This window comes from Lepidothrix coronata, unplaced genomic scaffold (assembly GCF_001604755.1).
Source record: "Lepidothrix coronata isolate B3197 unplaced genomic scaffold, Lepidothrix_coronata-1.0 Scaffold87, whole genome shotgun sequence".
Lineage (NCBI taxonomy): Eukaryota > Metazoa > Chordata > Aves > Passeriformes > Pipridae > Lepidothrix > Lepidothrix coronata.
Genome location: NW_016690267.1, coordinates 2000562 through 2021099, shown reverse-complemented (window position 1 = coordinate 2021099; position 20538 = coordinate 2000562). Strand labels below are relative to the sequence as shown.

The following is a 20538-nucleotide window of genomic DNA, read 5'->3' as shown; positions in this document are numbered from 1 at the left end:
TTGTCCAAAAGAGAAAGAAAACAAGGAAATTGCAGAGATTCAGTGGCATTTTGGTAGGCTGAAGAGTTGGAGGAGATTTGGGGGGTTTGTGCTGATGTGGCACAATGAGATATAAAAACATGGAACAAAGTAATGAGAATGTTTCAGATGCAAATGCTGCTCTGAAATTGGGTATCTCCCTGTGAGAAACTGTAAAATTCAGTGCTCCAAAGCCCAGTAATCTGAAGACAGAAATACCCCGCTTTTCTGAAGTCCCTTTTAAGATGCTTGCAAGCATCACATCAACATCCAGTCCCTGCTCTCCCTAAGGCTCTGCAGCAGCTTTCTGACACAAACATGTTCCTCGAGCCGTGCACATCTCTCTTGCTGACGACATTGATGATGCAGGTGCACAAGAGAGAAGCCAATTCCAAAGCCATTTATGGTGCTGAAGCGCTAGAAAATCAGCAAAATAATACATTTGCCAAGGAGGAGAAAGTGAAACAGGTGTGTAAATGTCCATTTGGAAGGTTTTGCTGACTGGTGAGAGGGGAGGAGGGCAGGAAAAGCCGAGGGTGTCCACTGCCAGCAGTAGAGAGTGATAAGGAAAAGGGATGACGTGGCTTTTTAATCCATTTTGCATATTTGGGAAAAAATAATTGCCTTGTGTGCTACTCGGTGCTGCCTAAGCTTACTGGAATTTCCAGTAGGAATAGAAGGGAGATAGATTGTCTTTCAGAGGTTATCTTCTGTTGGCAGTTACTACAATGTGTAGTGATAGTAGCTGCTTAGTCCCAGTCTGAGGTGGTTTCTCAGGTGGTGAGTTCTTCCGATCAGAGCTCGAATGTGCCTGAATTCACGGGCACATGTTTTGCAGCCTTGCAGATGAGGCAACGTCCTGTTTTCCCGGTGATGACCAACTCTCTCATGCCTGAGTGGGATCTGAAAGGTGCAGTGCCAGAGCTGGGGGGTTTTGCACAGCAGGTATGCCTGGCTGTGCTCCAGGGTGGCCTTGTGCATGGCTTTTTCTTTGGCGGACCTGGTCGAAGTGCAATGACGATAAGATTGTGCCTGGTCCTTTTTTTCCTACACGCTATCTCTTCTCTGCAGTGGCAAAGTCATTTATTCCCACCACAGGCTGAGAGTTGGTGGGTGCCAAGGGTCAGGCTCCACAGACACAGCCATCACGTGTGGAACATAAAGGTGTTAGGGGCCTGGATCAGTTCAGCTGGGTGTCAGGGGGTTCTGTAATGCAGCGATGGTAGGTCTCTGCACAGAGAAGCTCACAGCAAGGATCACACCTAGGTGGCAGATTATGTCACAGTGCTTTGTGTCATCTGCTTTCTGTTTGCTGCATGTCAAACTCCACAGTCATACAGTGTCTGCAGTAGTTTATTTATTTAATATACTTTTTTTCCCCCTGTGCACTGCAATGCAGTTAGTCCACTGAAAGTTTCGGGAAGCATGGAGTGTATATGGTACATGTATTCCTGCTTTTTGTCTAGTAGTCTGCTCTTTTTTTCTGTTTTAATTGAACATAATTTTGCTGACTCCAGCTCATGCTGCATGATCTCAAATACAGGAGCATGTCAGACTCGCACCCCTCTGGAAACTGTGGGTTGTGCCAGAACACTGAGATCCCGATGTCCAGACAGTGTCTGTGTGGAGCATTTGCTGCTCTGGAGAGAAGGGCCAAATATGCTGCAGCAGGCAGGTCCTGCAAGAGGAGGAGGCAGTTGTGTCTAAACATGTTTGAAACCTTCCCTCTGCTGATGAGTCAGAGGCTGTTAAATTGCTGTAGATCAAGCAGGGTGTCTGCCTCCTGCCCTGATTGTGTGAGTCCAGCAACTTCTCTGTGGAGATTTTTCTCACTCATTCTGCATTAGAGATTAAAGCAACCAAGGATGGTGTGTAAGCCCCCCTCCCCCAGCCTGTAGTTAGGGCAAACCTTTGCTGAACATATGGGACAACTGTGTTGATCAACTGTCTTGAAGTTTTTCCTCCTGCCCAGGATAGAAGGCAAAGGCGTTAGGTGATTTTTTTTTTATGTAATAAAAAAAACCCCAAACCAAAACCCCCAAACACTTGTGGGACAGCACATTTTAAAAGATTTCTTCATTTGGGGAGATGTCACATGAAATTTTGAACCCAAGATATCAGTTTTGTCTCTACCAAGGCTTTTCGTGAGCAGGGAGTGGCTTCTGCTTCTGCTGGAGACGTATCTGCAGTCATAGTGAAATTCCGCATAGCCAAAGCAACATTAAAAACAAACCCCAACTTGGCTCCAGTGCGAAAAATACGGAACAGCAGTTGCTGTGTGCAGGATGAAAGCTGATGTTTTGCCAACCTGAAGTGTAAAGCTGGTGCTGGAACTGGGGCCTGAAGAATGGGAGTGTTTGCCAAAAGGAAATGGAAGCAGGGATGGAGGGTTTCGGGGAATGCATCAGTGTCGGCCATGCCAAAAAACGTCTCCCCTGTGGACAGGTCTGATTACAGGAGTAACCGCATTAGCCCGGGCGAAGTGCAGCTGGAGCCACAGTTGGCCTTTTGCGTTTTCTAGCTGGGGAAATGGCATCTCAAATGCAGGAATAAGGTAGAGCCGGGTTTGGCTTGGCCAGCTGTGTTTGTGCATCTCAGAGACCCGAGGGCTGTGCAGGGAAGACAAGAACACCAGCAGAAACAAAGCCCAGTTTCTCTGCTTGGTGTGGTGGGAAGGTCTGCCAAAGATGACCTCTTCCCTCCTTGCCCAGGGGTCAAGAAGGAGGCCACAATTTTTGAGTTGCTTTCAGGTTTTGGAGGCACACACAGTGTATTTGCATGTAGGTTTGCCTTCAGTGTAGCTCATGAATTTCAGATATGTTTGCCCAGTGTTTTTAGGGGTTTTTTTCCCCTATATTTCTTTTCTATCATCTCATCTCCCTGGTTACTGAAGGATATCCTTGCAGTAGTCCTGAGCACATCAGAGAGCAGAAGCCCATGATGGTCAGTCAGGTGGCAGCTGTGTGCAAAGGAGGTGGAAATATATATATATAAAGATAGATAAGATATATAATATGCTTTGGGAGCAAGTTATTTAGTGCATTAATGTTGCAGCTGCCCAGTGTCATGCTGGGAGGTGAGTGAGGAGCCTGCCCTGTGAACCCCCTCGTCCCACTTCCACTTTGCACTTCTCGTGCTCCAAGCAGAAATGCATTTTGTCTCTGTTTCATCCTTTTAAAATTCTGTTTATTTCAGCATTCCTTTACTTTGCAGTGGTACTGTCCCAGTGGTACCTGAGCAAAGGACAAACTGAGCTTCTGGGAAGTATCTTTGTGGTTGTTCCAGCTTGTGCATTAGTAACAGCTGAACCCACGTCACCACTGGCTGAACCCGCTGAACTCTGTCAGCTCTGGAACAGCGCTGACCTGAGCCTTTGGGGCTCCTTTCCTGGGTTAGTGAGCTCTGGAGCAAGGTGGTGAGACACTGGTGGAAGGAACCAGGTGAAGGAATGTGGGCTGAAAAAGGGGGTCGCGGAAGATGTGGTTAAAGGGAAGCACAGCAACAGGGTGTCAACACTGACTGACTGTGGGCACAGTGCATGCCAGTGGTGCTTCTCCTTAGGGGTGCCTTGGTCTAGCAGTTGCCTCATTGACCTGAAGATCAGAAGACCTCAGTTCTGCTCTGTTTCTGGCTTGCCTTATGACCTCAAGGAAATCACCTTGGTTTTCTTGTTCTTTCTCTCCTCCTTGCTTTCAGTCATCAAGACTGATCTCTGCTCAGGGCAGAGGCTGTCACTGGGTGTATTTATTCAGTGCATAGATTCACGGGTGCCAGTTTCAGTGTAATAAATAATGGCGATTTCGCCAGGATCTTTTTTATATGAATTGGCAAAAAACGAAGTGCTTTTTAAACCCTAACTGAGTGAGAATCAGAAGTGCCTAGCTTAAAATGTTTCCCTCCAGCTCTCTTGCCTGTGGTGAGGAACTGGTGGGAAAGTGAGCCTTGACCAAGGCGATTGCATTCAGAGAAGCAACTGAAGCAGAGAAGTTGATGCACTTCAGCATTTAGCACTGGGTAGAACGAAAAATGCAGAAAATGCCTTGACCTGAAAACATGGTAGAGAGCAAAAGTTTGCTGCTGCTGTTTTGCATCTGTTTTAGAGAGCAGCACATTAGTCTTTCTGTACAGAACTTTAGGAAGGTCATGAAGAGTTCAATTATTGCAGCATGAGCAGTTTGCAGTCCCTGATTTGGAAAAGTTTCCATAATCTCATTCTGGGCCCAACCCTTTGCCAGGATTGGGACTTTTTATAGACTTAGTCTTTTCAGGTAATTTGAGTTTTTTCTTCATAATGGTAAATGTTGTAGGTAGGAACTTAGTTCCAAAGGCTTTCAATGGATCCAGCCGGTCTCCAGCTGTCAGGGAATCTTCTGCTAGCAACAAGTTAACCTTACGTATTTTTCAGAATACCATGAAGTAAGTGATGCCTGCTAGTATTAAAAGCAGAATATGGATCTAGCTGAGTCCTGGGGATGCCATGCCCTCTTGTTTTCATGAAGATAAGGGTTTAATAGAAAAAAAGTGCCAACAGGTGGTGCTTCAGAATACACGGTGCACCTGGGCTTTGTGGGACAGGCCAACATGAGTGTTGGACATCACAAGCAACTCTTCCTGTTCTGTGTTACGCAGCGTTTTAACAAAATGTTCTGCTGCAGTGGGAAAACCATTGCTTGCTCTCTCTCTCTCTCTGTTTTGTTTTTTCCTCTGTACATTTGCATCTAGCAAGAGGCACCTCCACTTTACATAAACACCCTCAACATTAGAGTGTAACACAAGCTCGTGTCAGCCGTCCCCGCAATGAGCTGGGGAGGAACCTCCGTGCGGGAGCTTGACCTTTTCCCTCTTGCTGGGACTGCCCTCGTTGCTCAGCAAGAAATAAACAATTGCTGGCATATACACAGCCCTCAAAGGCAGCGCCCGCTCCTGCAGTGGCTCCAGCTTCTCCCCTAAAGAAGTGACCACTTTGTGGGCTGGTGCGTGGTAAAGGGTGAAGAGAGCTAGAATTTAGCAGGCTTTAGGAATTAGGGTTGGCCATTAATTTTTTTAATGTATTTGCTGATGAGGAGACAGGTTGTCAAGAGTACAGAACGTTCCCTGCCCAGCAGTAGCAAAGCAGGGATGAAATTTTGTCATCAAGAAGGCTAACTTCATTTTTCCCTTTTTGGATCAGGTGTGCTGCTTGTTTTAAAATGCTCCTAATGTGAAAGGTCTTCCTAGGGCTGAAAAAGGCAAATGTTCCATGCTAACCAATTTTGTGCATTAGAGTCCATTTTTCTTAGCTGTTGACTACATCAGTATTATCATTCTTGTCCAAGAAAGTGGTGTATGAGCAAGGGCTACAGGATGAGGCCATTATAGGAGAGAAAAACATAGGAAAATCTTACTTTAAAAAGCTGAGGGTTTCCTAGGCTCTCCTGAACTCTCTGTTCAGAGCAATGTTCAGGAGCTTTTGAGTACTGATGATAAAACACACTGCTTATAGATTTTTGTCACTCTGGTAAAGTAATTTTTCACATGTGGACTTCAATTATTTCTCCTGTAAAAGAGGATTGAGACTTAGCTCTTTGAGTTTCTGCAAGACTTAATTAATTAGAGTGATTTGAGAATGAAGGATGCCCTGTCAGTGTCACTTATTCCTCGTGCTGCATCTTCTGGGTACTTATTAAATTCAGTGGTTTTGCATTTAAAATCAGCATTGCAGGATTTTGGAATGACACTGGTGGTGTGGTACTGGCTGGTCAGTAACTAGGAGGGTCAAATTCCAAGTTGGCATGTGTTATTTTCACTCACATAAGTTTTCACAGGAGCTGCTGCTTCTATTGAAGCCCCGGTGAAACTGGATCCCTCCCTTGCCCCCCAGTATTTTTCTTGCACAGGCCATTAATGATAAATGTTGTGTGAATATTTTCAGCAACTGAAGGCATCTTTTACACCTACATGCAGGGGGGACGAACTCCTTGCACGTGTTGACGTGTCTGTTCTCCCCTACAGGTCTTTACCAGGCAGCTTTGTTTTTAAGCTCATGAGTGATTGTTGCTCCTTGCTCTGGAGTCAGTGCAGGTAGAAAGGAGCAGATGGCTCAGTGCTGGCTAAGTGCTTGCTGATACACAGCAAATTGCTTCTGTAACCCACTGATAGGTTTCAGGCTTTAATTGAGGCTTTCAGCAAGGCGCTCAACAGTGAAAAGCATTCTGCTGAGAAAAACATCAGCGTAACCATGGGCAAAGGTTCAGGATAGCAGAGTTCAATCCCCTTGGGGATGGCTCCTCTATTTATTTATTTATTTATTTATTTTCTGCTGCTGCTTTCCCACCATCATTCAAGGCTTCTGTAACGTTGTCTGCAGATTACAGCTCAGTCTGTCAGCGCAGCGCAATCCTTTGTGCTGGAAACGTGAAGCAGAGACTGATAAGTTTGGATTTTGTGCTCGCAGCAGGCTCGGTGTGTCTGCAAAGGTACCTGTCCCCTGATGCTCCCTTTGAGTCCCCGTGTGCCTGCTTTGAGCAGCAGCTTTGGTAGGACTCCCTTGCGTGGCAGGGAGCACAGTCCCCACTGTCTTCCCTCTTATGTACGTCAGCATCATCAGAATTTTAACTTTTAATGGAAGTCTTTAAAAGGGAAAGGAAAACTCCCTTGCTCCTTCCTCACCCCAAGCAAGAATGGATTTGACAGCGGAAGAAAGATATTTGTGGTGGAGTTGTCTGAGCAGCGTCCTGTTGGGCAAGAGTTTCCTCCAGCAGCTGCCCCTGAGGCTGAAGGAGCTGCTCTGAAATCAAGTTGTAATTCGCCCAAGTAAAGGGTCAGTCCAGGCCAGGCAAGGAGGCAATAACCCAGTGGTCAAGCTCTTATCCCCTCCCCCCCCCCATATCCACTCCTTGTCAGCTTTCAATTCTGCTTTGAATTGGATTTTTTCACAGTACAGGACCAAGGAATAAATTTCAGCATAGAAATTGTATCTGTTGAGCCAGCTTGGTTTAGTGTCCTCAATTAGCCTGAAAGGACTTGCTTCAAGTTAAAAAGCTGTCTGGTTGTCTTAGAAGTTTAGATTTTATTTAGTGTTGGAGTGGGTCTAACAAAAAGACCCTAATTAAAGGCACTACCTGAATAAGAGAAATTAAATTCTATGATTCAAGTTTCCTAAAGAGTCCAAGAAATCTCTGATGATGGTAGAAGTAGTGCTGGTAGCTTAAAATTACTGCTGGGCCGTCTCTGCCCCAAGGAGATCAGAAGAACAAAGATTTTTTTTCTCTGTTCTGAAATCCCAGACACATTTGATAATGTCTGCAGCACGTTTTTATGTTCCTTTAGCTTTTCAGTGGCTTAAAATGCACTGGAAGTGTGAACTACACTGCCAATGTGCTTTTGTACTTGCATGAATTTAATTAAAAAGATAATTGGATTGCTTTATCAACCTTTACATGTCAGCCCAGTGCTGCCCTCCTCTCCCCCCTCTTAACAACATTGACAAACCCAAGGCATCTGAAGTCTGTATTTTTCTGCATTGTTCTCTTCTCTCTTGTTTTGGATAGGGTACAGAGGTGACTGTTTGCTGTTGAGCATTAGATCTGCTCCACGGGGGGAAGGAAGTGGCTGATAAGCAGAGAGCCAGCCTTGGTCAGATGGTTCCTGCTGGGGCTGCCCTGGGCGAGTGCAGGGGGAAATGCCCTGGAGCCACAAAGCTCCAGAACAAAACAAAGCAGACCGACCCTTTGCAAAGTCCTCTGCTTTATTGCACCAATGTATAGCCCAAAATGTGCAGCTGAACCTGCAAGCTGCACACACAATGTGGGCAGTTCTTGTGATTTTCCCGGAAATGCTGCTGAGGAATGTTAAGATCCATTTTTAGTGCAAAACACCAATGTTTTCATGTAAACAGAGAAGTGCCCAGCCTGTGCTGTAAATAAACCTGAGCATGTGTCCAGACTTCTTGACATCCCTTTGAACAGAGCACCAGGCTCACACACAGAGAGGAGTAGAAGGGCACGTGAATGAAACACAAGTGGGGTCTGTCAGTGCAGAGCTCCACACTGCCCACCTTGGCAAGCCCCTCCTGGTTCTAGTGAGCTCTTCCTTTTTTTTTTTTTCAGGAGTAGCATTTTAACACTCATCATTGTGTTCCTGCACTTCTGGAGTACCATCAAGCCACCTCTGGGAATTTGGGAGGGTGGGTTTTCTCTAGAGGATACCATTTATAATACAAAGCAGCATCTGTTCCAATTGTTTGTGGCAGGATTGCTGCTGAGGAAAAAGAGTTGCCCTTTGCTTATCCAGCTGGTCTGTGCATGGGGCAGTCGGTGAAACAGCTTGGGCATGGCCAACAATAGTGGAGGGGCAGGCAGAGGACTGGGGCAGATGGAGTTACATAGTCAGGAATGCTGTTCTTGAGAGTGGAAATGGTCTTGCATGGAAGATTTGGAGACTTCACAAGTTGGTGTCTGTTAAACCTGGAGGGTGACAGCATGACTTTTCAGGGTACTTCAAGACAGAAGAGAAAGCCTGTGGGTCTGCTGGAAATTTGTGCTTTGATAAAATTGATTTTATTAAATTTTGACTGTAAATTCACCAATTAGCAATGTAGAATAAAGTATCTCTGCAGTGATGTTTTGATGGCCTCTCTCCCCCTTTCTTAATGACTCCCTTTAAAAGAACCTACAGCTTTAGAAACAATGCAATAGCAGGTATCTGTTATTAGCTCAAGGAATAAAGTGTTTGCAAGAGGAGATGGTGAAAATAAAGATGCTCTAGAGTTAAAAAAAATATTTTAAAAATAAAAAGAATCATGGTTTCCCATTGCTTCCACAGAAGAAATCAGTTCAGACGTACAAGGTTTTCTTGTCCATTTTAAAGTTTTAAGTACAGCCTCTCAGCAACCAGAAAAGGCAAAACTCAAAATTCAGAGCAGCCCACGTGGCAGTTGCATTATAGGAAACCCTTTCCTGTTTCTTGCAGAAGAAGATTTACAAGTACAAGAAGGTGCTCAGTAACCCCAGCCGCTGGGAGGTGGTGCTGAAGGAGATCCGGACGCTGGTGGACATGGCGCTGACGTCCCCGCTGCAGGACGACTCCATCCACCAAGCACCTCTGGAGATTGTCTCCAAACTGCTCTCAGAGGTATGACCTCAGCAGGGCTCCTGCAAGACACTGTCACGTGTAGATGAGAGACAGTTAAAAGCTTGTGAGTGGGTTTTATTTTAACTTGGGCTGTCAAAATTCTGCCTGTGAGTCTACTTGTGACTTCTGCTGACTTGAGTGGAATTTGCACTTGCTGGGGAGAAGGGAAATTTGACCCATGTTGTTAGGTAGATTCCTAAAAACAAAACAAACCACATTTCTCTTGAGTTTGTTGGTTTGGGGTTTTTTGTTTTCTTTAATTGCTTGGTTTAATATTTATGGTGAATTTATTATGGGTCTGATTCTTGTCTAATTTCAAGTCAGTGGTAAAACTCCTCTTGACTTCTATTCCACTGACTTTGCTTCCATGACCAGTGATTCTTATGTACAAACCAATAAATTAATCATGCAGCTATTTTATTATTACTAGTTCTGTTTCAAATATCTAAGTTTTCATTAACAGGAAATGTAATGCCAAAAAGGTTTTTCATGTCTTAGTTTTGATTTACAAAAATTAGATATAAGCAAAAAAAGTTACTATCTGTTTTTCTTACAGTAGTCAAAAGTCTTAGCAACTCAGAACTTGGTAATTTCTGGATGGATTATGCTGCTGAAAAAGCCCAAAGCAAACTCTTTTGCTTAGGTGACTTCCAGTCAATTTATTGGCTTTTACTGGTACCGTGTTTAAAGAAGGGATTTCAGGAAAACTGCAGCAGTTAGTTTATTACCCACAAGTGGTAACCAACACCACAACAATCCTTTTATTAATTTTTATAGAAACATACAGCTTGCCTTAAAACATTTTAAAGAAATGTATCACTAGCTTTAGTTTTCTAGCTGACTTAGACCTCCTCGGGCATCCTGGTGATTGTATGCTCAGCTTTGGTGGCTGGGGTGACTTGAATCTCAGTGGGCTGAGGGACAAATGGAAGCTTGGACCACTGCTCATGGCAGACAGTTTACCACCTTCTTTAGGAGAATGATTTTAATTCGATGATTTTTATTCAGAAAATAACCAATTTCAGTCTTGAACCTTTCTGTTTGTGTCCATGGTAGCTGATGTGCCAACTCAGAGTACTCTTTTCTCATTCATTGTTTTCTATTCAACTCTTCTAGAACAACAACTTAACCACTCAAGACCAGGAGAGCATTATTGTGGTGAGTATCCTTCTGTTGAAATCTGAGGATAAATCGGTATTGTTTCATGACATTTCTCTTAGTGCTTGTCTCTACCCCAGTGAAGTCTCTGCCCCAATGAAAACATTTCCACCAATGCTGGTAAACTTGGGCAGCAATCAAAACCATTTGTCTCTTTTTTGTGTGGCTTTGTAATTCCTCTTGTTTCATAGGGGAATCACAATAAAGCTTTCTCATCAGTTTATATGAAAGAGCACAGCATGTGAGTGTTAATAGTCTCCCCAAATGGCCCCCTTGCTGCATAGAGCAATGTTCATATCTATATATGTACTTTAAATAGTCAAAACCCATCATTTGCAGATGTGCCCTATAAAACCCTGAGGCTTAGTAGTTTCCTGAGGAGCTGATGCTACCATATACAGAATGTCTCCATTGCTGATAGTATGTGAGCAAGTGATTGTTGTTCTAAGTGTGGATATGTGTCACTACAGTTTAACCCACTGCTTACTTGATTTGTAAAAATAGCCTCTTCAAAATTTTTCTTTTCTGTAGGTCGTGTTTATTTAGACATAGAAATAAGTGAATCAAATAGCAGCTCTGTTCCTTGTGAAACAAAATGCAAAATCTCAATAATTTATCCAAGATGAAACTTGGTTCCCTATCACTGTAATTTAATTTCATTCTCTGGCAATTTCCAGGAGATTTTCCCAGTAATCTAATCTAGAGCCTCACCACCACCTGATTGTATCACATCTCCATGGCTCTTTCTGCGAAATGACAAGGTGGCAGGTAGCTGCCAGTAGGTGTGAGTTGTCTTTATCTGCTGCCTAAGATACCATTTTAGATGGAATCAGTCACTGAGATAGGTGTCTGAAGTTGCATTTGCTTTTCTTTGTAGGTTGTGCCCGAGCTATTAAGGAGGTAGCAGTTCCTGGGCATTCAGAGCTCACTGCCATTACACAGATAACCAGGCTATTCTTGGAAAGTATTGCTAATACTGTGTATTTATGTGAAAAGTACACAGTGATTTGCTGTGCAGATGGAGCCAGCTTGCCTTCTCTAGATGGTGCTGGAACAGATCAATATTCCAGCCAATCCCTTCCTGCTCAGGACAGGGAGGCACATGTTGCCATAGCTGCTCTTGACCACAGCACTCATAAGGAAAATACAGGAAAAGGTGCTTTCAGGGTGTTGCTCTTCCACACTGTATGTACAGACAGAGCCATGACTTGCTTGAGCATCTCTGTTGTGGTTTGGCAGGTTCCATAGCAAACACTCCAAAAGATGGATTCAGGGAAGATCTCGAGCTCAGATGTTGGATGGGGAGCTAGGATATTCTACTCTGACTGGACTGGTGTTGTGTTCTCCATCAGCCCACTATTGCTGAGCCACCACCAGAGAGGAATTGAACAGTTGCAGGAGGATGGCACACGATAACAAACAGAAAGTTCAAAGTTCTTGTGCATAACCAAAACTGAACTTTGCAGATGTGTTGGGTTTCGTTGTTGAAATTCCCACTAATCTTGACTTGTGTGTGTAGAGTGGCTGTTGTGAAACACAGCCATTGCAAGCAGACTCACAGGGCTGAAACCCTTAAGGAGATGAGAGGGAGAGCAAAAACCAAAGCAGTAAAATTCCAGATGCCATCCAGATAAAATATCTGGTGTTCAGTTGCTTAATACAAAATGTCCTGGCTGCTGTATTTAGTGCTTTACTTTTCAATGGGTACTGGGAATCCCTTTAGCTGAAGACTGGAAAAACCCAAAGGCACCATCACATAGAGACAGTGTATTATTCTAGTACCATTTTCTGATTTACAAAGGAAGTAACAGCAACATAAATTCATTACACCCTCAGTGGCAGGTATGACCTCTAATGTATTTACCCAGCATAAGCACATTGGTTTGCGTAGCAACAAAGGAGGAATAGTGATCTCAACTTTCACAAAGTTAAATGCTTGATTTGGATGAATAGGGTCCTCCCAGGTGAGAACAGGGCTAGGTCACTTTTAGTGGGCTATTTCTCATAAAAAAGAACTCGAAGTCTTCCATAAAAGATATGTGTGTGTGTCTGGTGTTTTTCATTTTTTTCTTTTAGGGAAGTGTTCTAACTGAAGTAGTGAGCCAGATTCATCCTTGCTTTATTGGATCCTAAAACAATTGGTCTGCTCTGTTTTTATTGAAACTATTATAAAAATCTCTCTCCTTTGCTGTGGTTTACGTATTTACACTGGTGCAGTTAAAGGCAAAGTTTTCCAGAGAACTCATAGCAGAGGTGTTCTTGAGTTTACTTGTAAAATAAACACATAGCCCTCCTCTTATTTCTCTGGTTATGCTTTTGTCCTTTTCTAAAAGTGAGTTCCCGCCCTCACCCTGAAAAATAGTTGTTTTCAATATGCAGTTGCAGTCCTTTAATTGAATTTTTCTCTCTTTTTCCTTTTAAAGGCAATTGCACCTTTGCTGGAAAACAACCATCCTCCTCCTGACCTCTGTGAATTCTTCTGCAAGGTATCAGAACAGTTTTGCTTTCTGAAATCTCATAGTTGTAGATGAGCGTAGTTCTTTGAGGGGGTGGTTGTTTTTTTCTTTAACTCCTTACCTCCTGCCCGAATTGATTTCAGTTTTTTGGTCAGCATCCAGTGATAGTGGAATAGTTAACAGCACCATTATGATAAATAGAACCGTGTGCCTTAGTACATCAGTCTGTTTTGTCCTGATACTGTGTGAGAGTTAAAGGTTTCAGACTCCCACACCTCAGTCTGGGTACAGGAGGTGTCCTACTGCATGTTCTGTTTGGCTAATGCAGAGATCATTGGATCTGTGTTCAGATGAGGTGGTAATGTGATGTCTAACTCAGCCCTAATGGTATTATGTCACTGGGACTTAATAAGGACCTATCCTCTTCTCTGGTAAATCCTAAAAAATGCTTGTGCTGCATTTTGCATCTTTTCCATAAACTTCTGGGTACTTTGGGTTGCAGACCTTGTGGATTTGAAAGTACTACTTTTCCTCTAGGCCTGTTTGTGTTTCAGTTTCAAGTCTGCTTAAATTTGCTTGCTGATGACTGTGTATGCATCTGTCAAACATTCTGGATGCTGCTTGTAATTCCCATCCAGAGTTACTCATCAGCTGCTTCTTCCTACAGAAATTAAGTCAAGTTTCAGAAACTCCTCTGACTGTTGCATTTTTATAAGCCACTTGTAGGGTCTTCTCCAGCCTTGGACTCAGGGCATTTTTATTCCTGGTTTGGGTCTTTTTTTGTCTTTGGTCTCCATCAGAGATGGGCGCCTGATTGTCTGTAAATGTGTGGGATGGGCTGTGTAGAGTTGCAGGAATGGAAACAGGTTATGGACTTTTCAGAACTGAAGTGGACAAGACTAATGAGAGGGCAAATTTATCTTCAAAATTGACCCTGCCTTGAGCAAGGGGTTAGACAAGATGACTTTCAAAGGTCCTTCCCAACCCAAATTACCCTGACTGATACATTTGAATTGTATATTTTATCCTGTGATGGGAGAGTGGGTTGTTAGTACCCTTCAAGATCCACCAGAGGTTTTTAGCCTGGATCCCAAGGAAGGGAGGTTTGTGGCATTACACTGCCTGTGTGTACATATCTTCCTGCCTCCCAACCCATTTCAAAACTGTTGGCAAGCTTCAACCAAATTTGACAAAAGGGATATGAGTCCCCAAAATGCTACATTCCAGTGAGTTTTGGGAAGAATGGGAGCTCTTGAACCTGTATAGTCTATTAGATGCCAGCAAATTCATAGGAGAGAGCAGCGTAACCCAGGAAAGGTTAATTTAGCCTTTGAATCTTGTTAATCTTGGGGTAGTCCATGCATGGGGTGTGAGGCCAGGGGAGACCCACCTTCATAATTTCTGCAGCTCACAAAATGACCTGTTGCTCGTTCCAGCACTGCCGAGAGCGCCCGCGGTCCATGGTCGTGATCGAAGTGTTCACACCAGTGGTACAGAGGATTCTCAAACACAACATGGTGAGTGCACGAGAGACTGGCCCCCCCAGACTGTGAATGCTGTGTGTAATTGTGTGTTACTTTGTATTCAGTGGGATTTTCCAGAGCATCTAAGCAAAGTATTGTTTTGAGGGGCATTTCTTTTGGCAGCAGTGACAGCATATGAAGCTCCAGCTCTCTCCCACCTGGCTCTTGGTGCCTTGTTTACTCCCCACATGCCATCCTTGCAGTTAAAATAGTTTAAAATCAAAGAAATAACAAAATCAGAACAGGGACTTTGTTGATTTTGAGCTAGGGCCCTCAACATTTTTTCTTTAGGACACCCCCAGCTCTCTGGATTTCCATTTATCTTTAGGCTCATGTCCAGTGAGTTCTTACCTAGCTTTCCTGAATTTCTTTATGCTTTTCTGCTGTTATTCTTCCTTTTCATTGCAGGATTCATGTACTCATTTTATAACTGTTCTCACCCAGGCTTTTCTCTTTTCATTGCCAATCAATTCCTTGTTAGCGTTTGAAATAAATGCCAAAAGATTGTCCTGCCCTGTGGAGCAGATTTTCCCTCCCCCTCCCCAAACTCTGAAGATATTCTTACATGATCCGTATTCCTTCTCTAAGAGAGTTCTGGGTTATTTACCAGCTCTCCAGCCTTTGTGGCATATTAAATTTCCTGCCATGATTTTTAAGTTGCATAAAGAAGTGTTACTTCACAATGCTGTGGCAAAGACTAAACAAAAAAGTAAAATAAAATATTTAAGACAGTTGACTTGGCAGTGATCTCAAGGATGAACCTCTGTAACTACATAATCAACTTCTTTTCACTAACTGATGTAATTTTAGAGACCATCTGCTGTCGTGCTGTGTGCAGCATAAACCCAGTAGAAAACAGTTCATATTTCTTATTTTTACAATCTTATTATTTAACTCCCCGAGTTTACAGAACTAGGTAGAAAGCCCAAGATGGCAAAAAGGTCGTATTCCTGGCTCTGTGCCTGCACTCTGCAGACATGTAAACATTTTTGAATATTCTGTACCGTTCAATGAAATATTCTGTAAATGTTATTCTTGGATTCCAGACTGATGTTTTTAAAGCATCCAGAGCTCTTGAGGGGTCTCAAATAAAATCTAAATGCACAGTGTAATGCTTGTATTTGGTTAGCTTCAGAGAATTGGGTATATTTACCATACTTAACATTTGCAGATTGAAAATCAACATGTCTGTACCGCAGCGTGTAGTCAGGGAATTTATGGTGTCATGTATTAATTGGAGTGGATTTGGGCACTTTACCACTCTCCAGGGACTTCTGTACTGAACAGTCCTTTAGAGAATGTGTGTGTGTGTGTGTGTATGTGCACGTAACTGAAGTTACATTTTAGGGGGACGGTATTGTTGGCAGGAAACTTCACCATCTGTGCAGCTCAGCGTCCTTAGGGTTGAGCCGGATCTCTCCACCTTCGCCTCTCATTTGTTCTGTGGCCTTTGAAAATCCCTGACAAGTTTCGTTCCACAGTTTTCTACTTATAAAATGGGGAAGGGGTGTCTCATTTGTCTATGATTTTGAGATCTCAAGAGAACAAGGATGGCTTTTTGTCTTGCTGATACTGCTGGTTACGTGCAGGACCTGAGGCTGTTGCGTGTTGAGTTGTTTGGGGAGTGCTCAGCAACCTCCTAAACCTTTGGATTTCAGCTGTTTGTAGGCTCAGCCCAAATGTTTGAATATAAGCACTATTCTTTTTTTTTTTTTCTTAACAAACAATATCAACAGTGTGTATTGTTCTGTACTTGTTATGCTGACAGGGCATTGAGAGAGATATTTTATTTTACAAGGGTCAGCAATGACATCCTTTTCATGACCCCTTGGACTTGCATTCTAGCTTCAGTTAAGACACCCACGTGGGTTGAAAAATTTCATAGGCAAATTGCAGCTGCAGGAGCTCTTTTGCAAGGCGTGTTCATGGAATTATTCAAATGTTGTGTGAGGCACACATGGTCTCATGCCCTTGGACCAAGTCAATTTGCTCCTGCCAGAAGGAGTTGTTGGAAGTTTAATAATTTTAGTTGTAATACCAAATGTGGAATCGCCCACAGTCCCTTTGCTGGGTGAACTTACCAGGTAGACATTCAGTACTAGCAGAGTAACACTTAAGATTGAAGGAGACATTGTTCAGCCTAGGCTCATTTTCACATTTTGAGTCATTTTCTCTAGCTGTAAAACTTAGGAGATGTTAATACAGCTTATGCTATAGAAGTGCCCGAAACCAAAATGAGTTAGCAGGAGGTTTCAGTGCTCTGGGAATGTATCATCCCTTTTGCAGACCACCACCAGTTCATTACCACTGTGGCATTTCTTTAAGCTGCCATGAAGTTTGTCCACAGGCAGCTGCTGGAGGGATAACTGGGGGTGCTTGTTTGTCCTCAGAGGACCTTGTTCACCCCTTGGAAATTCAGTTCTGCAACACCTGTGTAATAAGGTTACACCTGTGCAAATGTGAAGAAATGTGCTGTGGAATAACACTCACCAGACAGCAGAACTTACTCCTTTCACATCTAAAAATAGCAGGTGATGTGAGGAGATGCAGGATTTCAGTTTGCAGGTGCCTTTCTGACTGCAGGATTTAAAGAAAGTGACTGTTGAGCTCACCTGTCAGATTCACGTTGTAGCTGGAGTAAAATCCCTGGAGAAAAAACTGACCTCTGGTTTTACATTTGACTGCTTATTGATTGCATGCCCAAAAGATTTTCTCTAAAACCAGGGTACATATGATGCCAAACATAGAAGTATAATATTATTTTTGAGTTTTACTTTCAAAAATCTGCAGTGATAAGTGGAAGCAAAAATGCAAACCAACAGCAAAAAATGTTCAAAATGAAGGTATAAAGTGAAATGTACAAAAGAAACGTAAGTGCAGGTGGGATGTTTTGTTCTTGTGTCATTAAACATCTTTTTTTTTTTTTTTAAGTGGGTATGGGGAAAGAAGAGATTGGAAAGCATGTCACTATTAGTGGGGAGAACATTACATCAGCATGCAGCAATACTGTCCTCTTGAAGCATAATAGCAAAGTGAATTCAGTTGGGTTTGAGTTGATTTCTTTTGAAAACCCACAGTTTGGACGTACATTCACCATCTTCACCGGGTCTCTCCTTTTTGGACAGGATTTTGGGAAGTGCCCTCGGTTGCGGCTGTTTACTCAGGAGTATATTCTGTCTTTGAACGAGCTGAATGCTGGAATGGAGGTGGTGAAGAAGTTTATTCACAGGTTAGTTGCATTTAATTTATGGCATATGTCCAATCCTGTGTACATGCCTTGGTGTGTTGCTTCTCCCACATCTGCTTGTCCCCTTACTGGCTGTTAAGAGTAGCTGGTGCTTTTTTGGGACTGGCAAACAGCAAATAAATTGAGTCCACCAGGCAATGTTGCTGAATGCTCTTTTGAAAAAACCTGAATTCTCAAATACGCCTGGGGCTTCTGCCTAGTTCCACACTGGAAGCAGACTTTGCCTCGTGTACATTCTTCCTTTATATTTAGACTCAAAGCCTCTACAGGGATATTTTCATTAACATTCAACCTCATAATGCTCAATTATGTGTGTGTTTTTTGGAGGTCTGTAGGGCTACCACATCAATTAAACTCATGCTGCAGGTTAGCCTTGATCATAAATAGGGCAATTGGTAGGGATTTACAGAGTTAAAGTATCTCTCTGTTATGGCCCTTCTGAAAGATTCCCCAAGGATGCTTATCCAGGTTTGACACCTCGTTCTGTCTGGCTGGTTTTACCCACAGAAATCTTCCTGGCAGTGATGTCATCTTGGTTTTTGTTTTTCAGCATGCATGGTCCAACGGGACAATGCCCACATCCCAGAGTCCTGCCAAATCTTGTAGCTGTCTGCTTAGCAGCCATTTATTCGTGTTATGAGGAATTTATCAACAGGTCAGTATGAATTCCCAGCTGCTCACTTCCAAACCCAAGGCATCAGTAAACAAGATGGGTGTGGGTCTGTGGGAGGGTGTCTTTGTTCTCACCTGCTCAATGCTGGTGTTCTGGTCAGTCACATTTGTGTGTTTGTAGATATGTGGTTATATTTGTTACACTCGGTGCTGGAAAACCTGAAAGGTGTTGAACTTTCATTCACTGGTTCTCACCAAAAGGAAGGGTTAGACCTTGAAGAAGGGGTTGTGTGTAAATCCTTGTATATCTACAGCTTTGAACCCAAGCTGGTTTCACAGTGCTGCCTCCATTATTGTGGAAAATTCGATTCCTGACTTGCCGCAAAATAGACGCTGCAGTTCTTGACACACGAGCCAGTTTCCAGTAGGCACTGAGGGTTCCCCTCTGCTATGTTTCCTGTTTGTTTATGCCTATCTGACTTTCCTCATGGTAGAGTACGGACAGGGGCTGCTTAGTGTCCAGCACAAATTCCAGACGTGAGGGCTGCAGACAAATGTCTGGGCATGTACTGTAGCCAGATACGTACTTGGGCATGGATTCTGTTACGGCTTTGCACAACTTGGATGGGAAAATTCACCTTTATACTGAACTGGCATGTCAATTAGAGTAATGAAAAGCTCAAATCTTTGTAGAATAGGGGCTGCAGAACAGTCCTATTGGAGCCTTTTAATGTTTTTAATTGATTTCAGTAATCCGATTACACAGGGGAAAGCCGTCCGGTGGGCTGGGGGGAAATGCGGTGGGAAATTGCAAAAAGTCTTGGCTCCTCAGCATTGCACTCCCTCTCCTGCTCTCTGCTGGTATGTCTGTCTATTGAAACGATTTGTTTATTTTTCAAATTCAGTCGGGACAATTCGCCAAGCCTGAAGGAAATTCGGAATGGCTGCCAGCAGCAGTGCGACCGAAAGCCTAATCTCCCCCTCCGCCTTCTGCACACAAGTCCTGACCTGGTCTCTCAGGAGGCCACCTTGACTGAATCCCGTCTCAAACCAGTTATTGTCACTGCAAACGAGATCCACGTGGAAGTGGAGCGCAACAACACGGCGAACCAGAAGATGACAGCCAGCGTGGGCAACGACAGCGAGCCCAACCTCATCGACTGCCTGATGGTCAGCCCCACCTGCAGCACCATGAGCATCGAGCTGAGTGCCCAGGCAGACAGGATCCTGGGCTGCTATGTTGAAATACTCAAGATGCTGTGAGTAACTATTTTCGAACAGCTTTTTGAACAATGTCATCTTAACAATGGGGGGCTTTTCCCACAGGCCTGTTGTCTTCAAACATCTGTGGCGGGCAAGCACATGGTTATAAATCTTAACTCCAGCTCGAGAGAGTCCAGCCTTTGAAAGAGACATCTGGCACTGCCAATATGTTCTAAAAATAGCATTAGGAAGATGAAAATGGAAAGCTTATTTGTACAGTGAACCTCAGGCATTTTACAGAAGACGGGATGTTGCTGCCAGTGGTTTCTGTTTTTGTTCTTGCCCACCAAAAATAAATAAAAAAATCCATTTGTCTTCTCCAGGGCTCTTGGGATTGCCTGAGACAGAGCTAGAAAAGGCAGGTCTGTTCTAGGCTCAGTGCCTGTGCAGTGATAGGCAGCAGTAGTTGTGTGAGGTTATTGTTCTTTACTTAGGTGTTCTCCCTTCACGTGTTTGTAGAAGTTTTATGATTCATTCAGATTTACTTGTATTAGAATGGAGTCTCTATTTGTTGACCAGTTGCTTTGGTACAGTGAACCTGTGTTAGGAACAGGTGCTCAAATAATCTTTACAAAATGATGGCTCCAGGGTTTCCTGAGAGGCAAATACTCTGAATATCTTCAAAAGGAATATAAAGGAAAATGTTCTTCAGAAAAAGCTTGTTTTGCTCCTGGGTAAATAAATGAAATACAGTAACACAAAAGGTGGACTACAGAATAGAAGCTTGTAATAAAAGCACAGTAAAACAACATCATTAGCTTTGACAGCCAGCTCTGGTACTGAGTTGCAGTATGTCTTTGGGCAAACTGTTAAATTTCTTCACTAATTATTTTTAAACAATGTAAGGCTTAATGAAATAATAGTTGAGTTTTTTAGAATCCAAGATATGGTGGTTGAAATTTGGACTCCACTGTAAACCATGAGCATGCAGCTACACTTTAGTCAAATCTGGAGGTTTGCTCTCAAGGAATTAAATTAAGTCAAACTGCTGTGATGGAGGTTTCTGTGAAGGTTTTGTCCCACATTTCCATTTTATTCAAAATACATGGTACAAATTTGCAACACAGCTCTTTCACTCAGTGCAGATCTGGCTTGCAAATACTTCAGCACACATTCAAAACCGGAGACAGGACAGGTGAATCCAAGATAC

The 20538-nt window shown here is 43.2% G+C and overlaps 1 protein-coding gene across 1 annotated transcript in view; it reads left to right on the top strand.

Moving 5' to 3' along the window:
- The window catches only part of CMIP (c-Maf inducing protein), a 133048-nt gene that overhangs the window by 89215 nt on the left and 23295 nt on the right, over window positions 1-20538 (top strand). The window contains exons 4-10 of the mRNA XM_017821015.1: window positions 8968-9129; window positions 10246-10287; window positions 12711-12773; window positions 14180-14260; window positions 17392-17495; window positions 18064-18168; window positions 19031-19384. Coding sequence (XP_017676504.1) covers window positions 8968-9129; window positions 10246-10287; window positions 12711-12773; window positions 14180-14260; window positions 17392-17495; window positions 18064-18168; window positions 19031-19384 — 911 coding nt within the window. The remainder of the gene's footprint in view (window positions 1-8967; window positions 9130-10245; window positions 10288-12710; window positions 12774-14179; window positions 14261-17391; window positions 17496-18063; window positions 18169-19030; window positions 19385-20538) is intronic.